This window comes from Rhinatrema bivittatum, chromosome 16, assembly GCF_901001135.1.
Source record: "Rhinatrema bivittatum chromosome 16, aRhiBiv1.1, whole genome shotgun sequence".
Lineage (NCBI taxonomy): Eukaryota > Metazoa > Chordata > Amphibia > Gymnophiona > Rhinatrematidae > Rhinatrema > Rhinatrema bivittatum.
Window position 1 is genome coordinate 68,376,058 of NC_042630.1, and position 12,884 is coordinate 68,388,941.

The following is a 12,884-nucleotide window of genomic DNA, read 5'->3' on the forward strand; positions in this document are numbered from 1 at the left end:
GGCCCAGTGGAAAGGTTACTGTCTTGTAGTCACACGGCACTGGGTTAAATCCCACAGCTCGCCCTTGTTTGAAAACATAAAAGGGTAGAGAAAAGTCCAAAATTCATCTCATGCCCACAGTGTCTCCAGCTTTCTTCCTTTCCTTGGAAATTCTCCTTGTAGCTCAGCCAAAGCACATGCAAGCAATCCCTCTCCATGAGTTGCTTACCTTGGATAGCAATAGTGGGCTTCCAGAACATGTCTGAGTTCTTCAAAAGCTGGCTTCGGTCTCTGTTGATGGCAATGATTTTACTGCGCCGGCTAAGAATGCGACCATAGGAAAGCCGGAAATCACATACAGTACCTGTAAGGCCAAAAAGAGTAGAGAAGGAGTTCTGTGGGAATAAGACCACTCTGTATCAGACAAGGCATCACATTGAACTCATCCTTTCTCAAACATCAAGTAACATGACTTTCCCATTACTGAGGTTCCCTGGAATTATTTCACATACCGTTAAAAGACTTTATACTAATTTGCAAAACTTCTGTAAATACATAAGGACATTATCAATATATTAGAAAACCATAGATTTTGGGTCAGCTTGATAGCCCAATGGCAAATACTATTTGCTGTTATGCAGAGGTCCCGGGTTTGATTTCCAGGGCAGAACAAAGAATACTGCAGAGATTCTCAGCGAAGGCCTACACAACTTATTGTACTTTCCTTATGCCCATGTTTTATTCCATTTTTTCCCTCTTTGTGTGCTCCCCACTCCCGACTGCATGCCAATACTACATATGCCTTTACCAGCTGAATGAGAGTCTACCTGAGCACTGACAGTCTTGCTCCCTCTCTGGGACTGTGTGTGTTGTCTCCAGTGTCATTAGCTCCTGCTGACTCCACATTTTACTTTAAAACACTGCACTAATGAATCATTCAGCCTTCATGGATACTCTGTGCAATTTTTGTCTCTTTGCAACAGTAAGTATAACTTATAGTGAAAATCCTGGGGGTCGAAAAGAGATCAAATGGGAGAGAGGTCTCTGATAATTTATTTATTTATATAGCTTTTCTATACTGTTGTGGAGAGAGCTATGACTCTATCTCTACGGTTTACAAACATATAAAAAACAATAAATTAAATTTCACAGTGTAGAATAAAACTTACATTAATCAATCAATATAAATAAAACAAGGTAAAAATAACTAAAAGCGCATCATTAATAAAATTATAAAAGACAGAATAAAAACTATAAAAGTGTTCGATCCGAATTATTAACTCGCTGTCCAGGAACCATACTGTATCTGCATATTATTAACTCGCTGTCCAGGAATCATACCGTATCTGCATATCAATTAAGTACTGAAGATCTTTTGACCTGACTATCAAGATTAGAGATCAGAAAAGCTTCATCCCCAACATATTTATTTAACCTTTTGTTTCCAAGAGCCACGGCTCCAAAATGATTGGAAAAGATGCAAAATCTAATCTGGGGCTTGTTCCTAGTCAGAATCTACCAATCTAGGCAATTTTATTTTTTACCATTACTTCCCCTCTGAGAAGTGAAAATTTTAGTTGCTCCTGAAGGTCTCTCAGGTGCATGAAAGGGAAACCCATCAACCTCTGTTCTGAGGAAGCAAGGTCGTCTGAATTTTTCCAGTTGGTTTAGTTTCAGTTTGATTTGTTACTCGCTATCAACATATATAGAATGAAGCGAGTTACAATTAAAACACTCATAACAAACTCACAATTATATAAATGAAGAAACTGTGTCTGGTAATATCAACCTGATACAACACAAATTAATTAAAACCAGCTGCCTGCATAAATTCAAAATAACCATAAGTGTAAAACATTAATCCTTTGGTCCAAAAGCTTCAAGGAACAAACTTTACCATTTTTTTAAACTGAGCTGGGACAGACAGAAAGTGTAACAACTGTGGGAGAATGTTTCGTGCTATAGGGCCTGCTACAGAGAAGGCACAATTTTGTACCTCGACTAGATGGGTGAGCTTGGGTGATGGACTAGCCCTCTAGGGTTAGTTGACCTTAGGGCTCTAGAAAGCTTATACATGCTAAGAATCAAGTTTAGCCACACTGGATTGATATCATAAATTAATTTATGAATCAGCAAAAGCACCTTTTATTTCACCCACCAATAAATTGGCAGCCAGAACAGGTCAGCTAGCACAGAAGTGACATGATTGCAAGGTGATATGCCAGTCAAGAGCCGTACTGCACTATTTTGAACTATTTCAAGGCTCTTAATGCATAAGCTGGAAAAATCAGCAACAAAGAGTTGCAGTAATTCAGCAAAGGAAACAGCTTGAACATAAGAACATAATAAATTGCCATGCTGGGTCAGACCAAGGGTCCATCAAACCAAGCATCCTGTTTCCAACAGAGGCCAAACCAGGCCACAAGAACCTCGCAAGTACCCAAACACCAAGAAGATCCCATGCTACTGATGCCAGTAATAATGGAGGCCATTACCTATGTTCTTATGTTCAATGATAGGGTGAAAGGGAAGGGAAAGGGAAGGGAGTTTGATGGGTGATCAGTAGGTGAAAAGCAATATAATTCCATAGCATATAATGTGATAGAAAACCTCAATCTCTGTTGAATTCTTTTTTTGTCCGATCCAAAGTGTCTGACCATTTTGATTTCAAACATCCTGCATTGCTTTTCATTTTCCTTTGATTATCTTGATCATAAGGTCATTGATACAGTAGCCTGGTTCCCAAAAGTGCTCCCCAATGTAGCTGTCCCTAGTCTTTCCTGTGCTGTTTGATTTTATGCCTGTGTGAATTGATTCTTGCCTTTAATGCTTTGGCCTGTATCACCAATGTATGTATAATGCATCTTCACATTTTCTACACTGAATAATATAAACTACATTAGAGGCAGAGCATGAATAGATCCCCTTATGTTGAATGCTTTTTTCCCTGTGGGTGATTATGGGGTCTTATGGTACGAAAATCAGAAAAGTAATCAAAGGAGGCCCAATTTCACAAAAGATGCCTTTTAAATGAGATCACATTGATCCCTAAATGCTTATTCCTAAATTATGGGCTTCAGACTTAATTGGGATCTGACAGCAATCAAATTAAAAAAAACCAATGGATAATCTCTAGAAAGAAAACTGAGGAGAATAATTATTTGTTTTACTTACAAAAAGGATTAATCTGTTATGAGAGCCATTGTTTACAGAGGGCTAAGAACTTAATCGTAGATGATCATGACGTTATAATTGGGAAGAAAAACTATTTTATTGGCATATATCTGCAAGAACTGCCAGGAGCTTGCATAGGGGAGCCAGGTAAATGTTGAACAGGTCAGCTGACAAAGCTGATCCTTGTGGAACCATGGTAAGTATTTGATACCTAGGAGAGGTGTTGAAACTAATTGTTACTTGCTGCTGGCAATCTAAGGGATATGAAGTAAACCATGTGAGAACAGAATCTCTTATACCTATATCAGCCAACTGTGAAATCATGATCTTTTGATTAACAGTATCAAAAGTCAAAGTAATGTCTAATGCCACTATTGCGTAATCGGTCCCACAGTCAAAACCATTGTGAATCGCTATCGATACTAGAAAGAAGCAGGGTCTCAGTATTGCATTTTTTGCGAAAACCAAATTGATGCAGACTGAAAACAGATTGATCAGTAAGAAGTCAGATAACTGTTGTAAAACTAGTTTCAATTATCTTTGCAAGAAAAGGAAGCAAACACATCAGTCGATAGTTAGCAAACACATGTGAATCCAAATTCAGCATTTTTTTTTTTTTAACAAAGGATGAACAGATGTTACCTTCAATGCAGACGGAAATTATCCTTCACTCAAAGACATCGACAGTGCTGTTGCTAAATGGACCAATGTCTTCTCTAAGCAATTTTAGGAGAGCCATGGAGCAAGCATTAAGGGGACAACCAGAATTATTCATATTATTAAAAAAGTAAATCATCTCAGTCGTGGACCACAGGAAAGAAAATGTCCCACTTAAGCTGATCCTGTCTTGTTTGTATCAGTGTCGATATTGGCAGATTATTAGGAAACTTGCCACTAATCTTTTTTTTTTTTTTAATTATTCATTATTTATAAGGTTTTAACAATAATTATAAACTTGGACACACTATTTGTAATCCTTTTTTTCAATATAGAAACATAGAAATGACGGCAGAAGACGACCAAACGGTCCACCCAGTCTGCCCAGCAAGCTTTCACACTTATTTTTTTCTCATACTTATCTGTTACTCTTGGCCCTTAGTAACATTTTGGTTCTATTTCACTTCCACCCCTGCCATTGATGTAGAGAGCAGTGCTGGAGCTGCATCTAAGTGAAGTATCTAGCTTAATTGGTTAGGGGTAGTAACTGCCACAATAAGCAAGCTACTCCCACACTTATTTGTTTACCCAGCCTGTGCAATTCAGTCCTTGTTGGTTGTCTGAATATAATTCTACTTTACTTCATTCCCCCCTGCCGTTGAAGCAGTGAGCTGTGCTGGATATGTATTCCAAGTGAAGTATGCTTAATTGATTCGGGGTAGTAACCACCGTAACAAGCAAGCTACACCCATGCTTATTTGCTTATCCAAACTATGTAATTCAGTCCTTGTTGGTTGTTGTCTGAATATAAATCATCCTTTCTTCATTCCCCCCTGCCGTTGAAGCAGTGATCTATGCTGGATATGCAGTGAAAGTGAAGTATCAGGCATTATTTGGTTTGGGGTAGTAACCGCCATAACAAGCAAGCTACTCACCACTTTTTTGAGAATGCAAATCCTATTTTCCACATGTCCTCTTGCCATTGAAGCATAGAGCAATGTTGGAGTCGCATTAACCATGTGTATGTTTATTGAATAAAGGTATTATCTCCAGGTAGTAGCCGTCATTCCCGCAAGCCTCCCCCATGCCTCTTCTCTTCATTCACATCGTCTAGACTTTATGGATCCACAGTGTTTATCCCATGCCCCTTTGAAATCCTTCACAGTTTTAGTCTTCACCACTTCCTCCGGAAGGGCATTCCAGGCATCCACTACCCTCTCTGTGAAGAAATACTTCCTAACATTGGTTCTGAGTCTTCCTCCTTGGAGTTTTAAATCGTGACCCCTGGTTCTGCTGATTTTTTTGCAACAGAAAAGGTTTGTCGTTGACTTTGGATCATTAAAACCTTTCAAGTATCTGAAGGTCTGTATCACATCCCCCCTGCTCCTCCTTCCCTCCAGGGTATACATATTTAGATTCTTCAATCTCTCCTCATAAGGCATTCGATGAAGACCATACACCTTTTTGGTTGCCCTTCTCTGGACTGCCTCCATCCTGTCTCTGTCCCTTCGGAGATACGGTCTCCAGAACTGAACATAGTACTCCAGGTGAGGCCTCACCAAGGGGATAATCACTTCCCTTTTCTTACTCGATATTCCTCTCTCTATGCAGCCCAGCATTCTTCTGGCTTTAGCTATTGCCTTGTCGCATTGTTTTGCCGACTTCAGATCGTTAGACACTATCACTCCAAGGTCTCTCTTCTGCTCCGTGCACATCAGCCCTTCACCACTCATCAAATACATTTCTTTTGGATTTCCACACCCCATATGCATGACTCTGTACTTCTTGGAATTGAATCTCAGCTGGTGTTATCCAGCTTCCATAGTTTCCAGAAGTTCTCAGAAGAACATGGGCATACATCCACATGTAGGTTGAAGGCACCCAATAGTATAGTTGAGCAAATATTAATATAAATAAAAATATTTGTAAGAGTTCCTCCCTTTTATCTTTTTGTAATTCTCCCACTGGTAACAAATTGATATGAGTAGCCTGCAAGTAGGCAAAAAATTGTGTATATCCCTATTCAAATTCTTGTTGCAATTCTGCAAAGGATTTCACCTGGCCTTGTTCATCTACGAGTTGCCCAATCATTTTAAGACCGTTTGTTTCCAATGATCAAAAAACCCCTGATTGAAATCCCAGATTAAAATTCCTATTCCCCTTGAATGGTAAATAGTGAGAAACCTCACTGCATCTTCCTTGTGAGCTATTTCCAAGACTTCCTCACTGGGGAAATCAATGCATTGTCCTGAAAAGGAAGGGGCAGTTTATTTTAGCTGCGTAAAATAAAACTCAAATCCAATGAAGAAAACAAAACCCGCTCCATGGCTATGGGTGTATAAAAATGGGTGCCTAACAACCAGTCTCCGCATGCTATGTTATACAAGTGCAACTGCGCCAACCCTTGTCCACCTTTATCCAGTCTACTCTGTAACCGTGCCATGGCTCTTCTGGGCTTAGCTCTTTTCATAAGAATTTGCACATATGACTCTAGTGCCGATAAATCCCGCTTAGGAAAATAGAATGGAATGGTTTGGAACATGTACAGCCATTAAGGCAAAATCAACATTTGAAATAAATGTATTCTTCCAGTGGGAGGTAAAGGAAAGCCTATCCAGGAGTGTAGAGCAGACTTTGATGACCCAAACAATTCCTGAAAATTTATTTTATACATTTTAAATGGATCTTTATGCAGTCTTATCTCCGGGTATTTCATCAGATCCACAGCCCATCTCATAGGACACTCTAGACTCCATAAATCCTGCACTGAATCACTCAGTGGAAGCGCCTTAGACGTCTCTAAGTTCAACCTGAAACCTGCCAACCCTTCAAAGATCTCAAGCTCCGCTTGTAAGGCTGTTAATGAGGAAAACGGATCTACCAAATGAAATAACAGATCATCCGCAAAAGCCACTACTTTAAAGGGAGGCAATCCTAATCGACCCATGAGTATCCCAACAATGCTATCATTAACTCGAATACTTCTAAAAGGCTCAAGGGACAAAATGAATAGTAATGGCAAAAAGGGGGCAACCCTGCCTGTTGCCTCTCTGTAACAATCTTCTCTGACTCCTCCTCCATTGACCAGAACTGAAGCCTGTGGGCTACTATACAGTGGTTGGACTGCCTGGTTGAAAAAGCTTTCTATGCCAAACACCCTCAGGGTCTCAAACATGAAGCCCTAGTCCGCTCTGTCAAAGGCCTTTTCTGCATCTAGACTAAATATGACTGAAGAAATATTGTTACATTTGCTGAAAGCCATGGATACCAGAATTTTATGTACATTCCACACTGAGCTCCTCCCCTTCACAAACCCAACCTGATCCTCTTTCACTAATAATAAAAGTGCAAAATACGCTAGTCTTTCTGCTAGGATTTTTGCTAAGAGTTTCACGTCAAAGTTTGACAAAGATATTGGTCGGTAAGAAGCAGAGAACCTTCCCCTGTTTTGGTATTATTGTGATAATTGTCTTATTTGGGGATAATGCAGAAAGCCCCTCCTGAATCAATTGCATTAACATCTTTCCCAAAGGAACACACAACTTAAGCGATACAAGCTTATAAAATTCAGCAGAGAACTAGTCTGGGCTGGGTGCATTATACAACTGGGAATTTTGGATTTCCTTTTTATCTCCTACAACTGAATAGGGGTACTGAAGCTTAGCCAGTTGCTAAGGGGTCAACCTATATAGATTTTCCTTCTGAAGATGCGCCTAAATTTCCTCTTTTTTAACAATCTCTGCTGTGTAGAGAAGCTGATAAAATTATTTAAATATTCTACATAACTTCTTTCTATTGTGCTCCGCAGGTTGCAGCCTCGTGCCACGAACCGCCACACTTACCTCCAGCCCCCTCCCGAGGAAGGCCGCCCAAGCCATAATGTGGCTGACCATTTCGCGCCTACAGGCCCGATGTGGCCTGCCACAGGATGCCGCCGGCTCCATCCTGAGCTTCCCCTATGTGTGCGTGCATCTGGTTGTGATTTAAAGGGCCCGTAGTGGGAAATCCCCTGTGACACCTGATTCTGATGTCACTACCAGTAGCCCTTAAAAGGGCCTAGCTCCATTCAACAGACGCCTTGGCAATAGGTCAACTTTGCTGAAGTGTGCATTGCCTCCACATTTCTGCAATCCAGCTCCTCATTCCAGGGTTCCAGTCCTTGTTACTGAATTCCTGGTCCTGTTCCTCTGTTCCTGTCTTCATCTGTGGTCAGTTTTCAGTTCCTGTCTTCTCATCCGTGGTCAGTCCTGCCTTCCTTGTGTTTAGGTCTCAGTTCTTCAGTGTTCTGTCCTGCCCATTTGCCTCACCTTGCCTCCATGCCTAGCTCTTATCTTGTCTACCCTCTGATGCATCTCTCTCTGGTTTTGACCTTGGCCTGATTCTGGCTCTGCTAGATCTCTGCCTGCTACTGACCACTGCCTAGATACTGACTCTGCTTGAATTCCGCCTGCCACTGACCACTGCTTGAATACAGACTCTGCTTGAATACCGCTTGCTTCCTCCTGTACTAGACCTTGCCCTGCATCTCCATCTTCTCAATGGATCTTCACCTCTGCAGAGGCCCATGCTTAAGTCCAGCCAGCCCCAGCACTCGAGGGCTCAACCTATGAGAAACACGGGCTGGTATTGGTAAAGTTCCAGTTGGGCCTCTCTTCCGGTAACTTCGTCATTCGCCTGTGAAAACCTGCAGGACTCCTCCCTGTTGGGGCATATACCGAGCATAACACCATTTTATTTTATTTTTTTTTACTATAAAGGAGACCTTAATCTAAAAGAAATTGCCCCTCTAAGTCATCAATTACCTTGATCTCTTGGAACAGAACTTGTTTCCCATTCAATATTGCCACCCCTGCTTTTTTTTTTTTTTATTTTACTCCAGATTGAGAAGAGAAAACGTTCCCCACCCATTGTCTTCGCAATTTCTGGTGCTCTATTTTATCTAAACGTGTTACCTGCAAAAGGGAAAATTGTGTTTTAAATCTTTACATTGCTTGAAGGATTTAAACCTTTTAACAACTGAGCCAAGAAACATTTCAAGTAAGAATTCTAACCTCTTTATTAACCATAACTATCAGCTAATAAGATTAATGAATAGAAACATAGATCCTTTAGAATGGCTCGGCCCCCCACCTAGAAGTTTGTGTGTTTTATTTTAAATAAGTAGTTAGAAAGTCAGGCAACAAACAGAAATTTGTATGTTTGTATTTCTCAACCCTCCCACCCACCCATAGCTCATCCTTTAATTTATAGGCAGGTGTCATTTTCACACTTAAAAAACATTTTTTTTTTTAAATAAGCCTTTTGGAGGTCACATGATGGGATGAGCTAAAGAGGACATTTCTTCTCAAGCTCCGGGTGCCCTGCTCCTAATACGACTATTAATCTGCAACTCAAAGAGCTTCTCAAGCAAGAAATTAAATTCAGCAGCGTGGCACATGTCGATTGTGCCATATATGCAAAAATCCTAATCAGGAATGCCCGTTAAGGCAGCGATTCTCAACCGGTGTGTTGCGACACACTAGTGTGTCGCCAAGCACCGGCTGGTGTCTCGCGTGCTCCTGGTCTCTCCCGCTGCTCTTTCTTCCCTGCTGCCGGTGCCGCCGGGCTATCAGAACGTTCAAGCCCAGCGGGAACGGCAGCGGCGCTAGAAGAAGCTCTGGCACCCGTGGCTGACCTTTTTTTCTTCCCGCGCCCACCCTGTGACCCGGAACAGGAAGTGATGCGCGGGAAGAAGAAAGAGCCGGCCCGTGCCGCGTGGAAAAGTAGCAGCGGCAGCAGCAGCAGCATCGGCCCCCGAGCAATTGAAGCAGCCGGAAAGGAGACAACAGCATGAGCCTCCCATGGCCGATGGGATTCTTCTTTCTTGGCCTGCGGGGGCTGGAGGAGGCGGCTGCTGCAGCTACCATTTGTGCTGGGGGGGGAGGGGAGGAGGAAGTGAATGAGGGAAAGAGAGAGAAGCAGCCAGCCAGCCAGTGTGTAAGTGAGAGAATGTATTTTCTCTCACTTACATTCTCTTACATTTCTTACATTTACTTACATTTACTTTATGTAAATGTAAGTAAATTTACTTACATTTACTTTATGTAAATGTAAGTAAATGTAAATAAATTTACATTTATTTACATTTACTTACATTTACTTACATTTCTCTCCTACATTCAGAAAAAGACTTAAAACATGGCTATTTATGAAAGCCTTTCCAGATACCAACTAAACCTACTCTCAACTCAAGCAATTAAGACCTCCCGTCAGGGTAATCAACAACCTTTGACAACTCTGTAATGTTCTTACTCATTTAAATTGGCAGGTTTTTATTTTTATTTACCTTGGTTATTATCTTTTATCTCATTGTTAATCTTTCGCTCGCCTTCTCTACATTCCAAGTTTGCATTTTATCCCTGTTTTATTGTAACTGCTACTTTATTCTTCTATCACATGTTAATGTTCTAAGTTTTTTAAGTATTTATCCTTTTATCACACCCTGTTATTTGTAAACCGGCATGATGCACTCCCATCGCGAATGCCGGTATATAAGAAATTCAAATAAATAAATAAATAAATAAATTTGATTGAGAGCATGTGTGTGATTGAGAGAAACTGGTCAGAGAGCTGATGTGTGTGTATATGTGAGAGACAATGAAAGTGACTGCTCAAGGAGATGACTGTGAGACAGTCAGAGATGTGACTGATGTGTGTGTGAGAGAAAAAGCATGGAAGTGAGAAATCTGGGTATGTGAGAAAGCATGGGAGTAAGAAGCCTGGTGTTGTGGGGGTGTGTGTGAAAAAGCATGGGAGTGAGAAGCCTGATTATATGAGAGAGAGCATGGGAGTGGGAAGCCTGTGTGTGTGTGCATGCATGAGCGAGAGACTGGTTGGTAAGGTGACTGTGTGTGTGAGAGAAAGAGACTGGTGTGTGTGAATGTGAGAGAAAGAATGTGATTCAGGGAATGAGAAGCCTGTGCAGTGGAGAGCAAGCATGGAAATGAGAGAGAGACTGGTGTGTGTAACAGAGAGAAAGTGATTATGGGAATGAGAAGCCTGTGCATGTGAAGAGAGTGAGCATGGGAGTGAGAAACCTGGGTGTGTGTGAGACACAGCATGGGAGGGAGAAGCCTGTATATGTAAGACAGAACATGGAAATGGGAAGCCTGTGTGTGTGTATGCATGAGAGAAATCAGGTGACTGGTGTGTGTGTGTGTGTGTGTGTGAGAGAGAGAAAGAAAGTGATTATGGGAATGAGAAGCCTGTGCATGTGAAGAGTGAGCATGGGAGTGAGAAACCTGTGTGTGTGTGAGACACAGCATGGGAGTGAGAAGCCTGTATATCTGAAAGAGAACATGGGAGTGGGAAGCCTGTGTGTGTGTATGCATGAGAAAGATCAGGTGGCTGGTGTGTGTTTGTGTGTGTCTGTGAGAGAAAGAAAGTGATTATGGGAATGAGAAGCCTGTGCATGTGGAGAGAACAAGCATGGGAGTGAGAGACTGGTGAGTGTGTGTGTGTGTGTGTGAGACAGAGAAAGTGATTATGAGAGTGATAAGCCCATATATGTAAGTAGAACACAGGAGTGGGAAGCCTGTGTGTGTGTATGGCATGAGAGAAACTGTTCAGGAAGGTGACTGGTGTGTGTGTCAAAGACTGTTTGGGAGATGATTGGTGTGTGAGAGACAGAAAATGGTCATGTGGGCATGACTAGTATGGTGTGTGTGTGTGAGAGACATGGGACTAAGGAAGAGGACCATGAGTATAGAGTTTAGCCTCTACTGCTGCTTCTGCTGTGTCCTATGGCCTGCATGGAAGAGGAGTAGGAGAGCTGCTGGAGGGGGTAAGTAAAGGTGGCTTTTTAAGTTTATTTTTCTTGATTGACTGCCATTTTAATTATTTAATATTATGTGATGTGTCTGCTTTTTTTGAAATATTTTATTGGTGTTTGGAGAATTTTTAATAGTTTTTATGAGTTTTTAATTGTTGGATGTTATTCTTTCATAGCTGTTTTGAAACATTTATTCTGCTTATTAGTATAGTTTTACAATTATTTCTGTGTGGGGATATATAGCTGCTTGCTAGTTCTGTTTTCCTAATAAGAGGTGTATTGGTTTTTAGGGCCTGATCTAATATTTGTAGTGTTGCCTTTTCATAGATAGGGTTGCTCCTGTTTGAGTGTATTCCATAATACAGGTGTAACTGTGTGCGGATTAGTTTATGTGCATTACTACAGATCCTGGGAGTATGTTAGGTCGGTTCTGTGTCTGTTACCGAGATGAGATATTTTACTAGCATGTAAGCGTTTTATCAGTCTTTGTTGTGTTTTCTCAAGAGGACATGCATTGGTGGTAAACTGCTGTCTTTTCATAAGTAGGGCTATTGAGCCTGGAAGTAGGAGTTTGAGTTGCTGTTACTGCGATGACACCAGAACATCTTTTTTGTAGGGTGAGTTGTATGGGGAATGTCATAATTTTGCTTTACATCCATTATTCTGGGTCAGGGGGGTTCCCGTGGATGCAAACTGTACTTTTACATCTAGCCCCGTGACGATCATGGGTCAGTGTGTCACGCATGTGAGAACCATCTGTCAGGTGTGTCCCAACAGAAAAAAGGTTGAGAACCACTGCGTTAAGGGATCAAAGAAAGAGAGAGAAAAACCTTGTGGCTCGGAGGCAAAGATGGCGGCTTTGCTGTAGCAGGAGAATCAATGAACATCAAGAATGCTGCTCTTGCCGGTATTAAAGCAGTTGTGTTAGCCGCAATGGAGGAAAAGCTTACCAGCATATCTGCCTAGCTGCAGGAGGTTAAACAAGCGCTTGCTGACTTGAATCCAAGATTAGAGCAGGCTGAAGGAAGAATATCGGTCCTAGAAGACGACACGACAGCAGAAGCTGTCAAAATGGCGTCCCTAGAGCATTCTCTAGCTGAGCAATTAGAAAAACTGGACAATTTAGAGAACAGATCTTGGCGCTCTAACTTAACGTTCTTAGGACCGGAATCTCAGCTTATTTCTTGAATCATGGCTTCCATTTGGAAAGAGGAATAGACAAGACCCCCGAGAAGTGGGTGTCCAGATTAGTAGAGCGAGTTAA

General features: G+C 41.5%; 1 protein-coding gene across 2 annotated transcripts in view; it reads right to left on the reverse strand.

Moving 5' to 3' along the window:
• The window catches only part of ILVBL (ilvB acetolactate synthase like), a 233,149-nt gene that overhangs the window by 79,761 nt on the left and 140,504 nt on the right, over positions 1-12,884 (reverse strand). For both annotated transcript variants that reach the window (XM_029580271.1, XM_029580272.1), the window contains exon 10: positions 209-343. In XM_029580271.1, the coding sequence (XP_029436131.1) occupies positions 209-343 (135 nt within the window). The remainder of the gene's footprint in view (positions 1-208; positions 344-12,884) is intronic.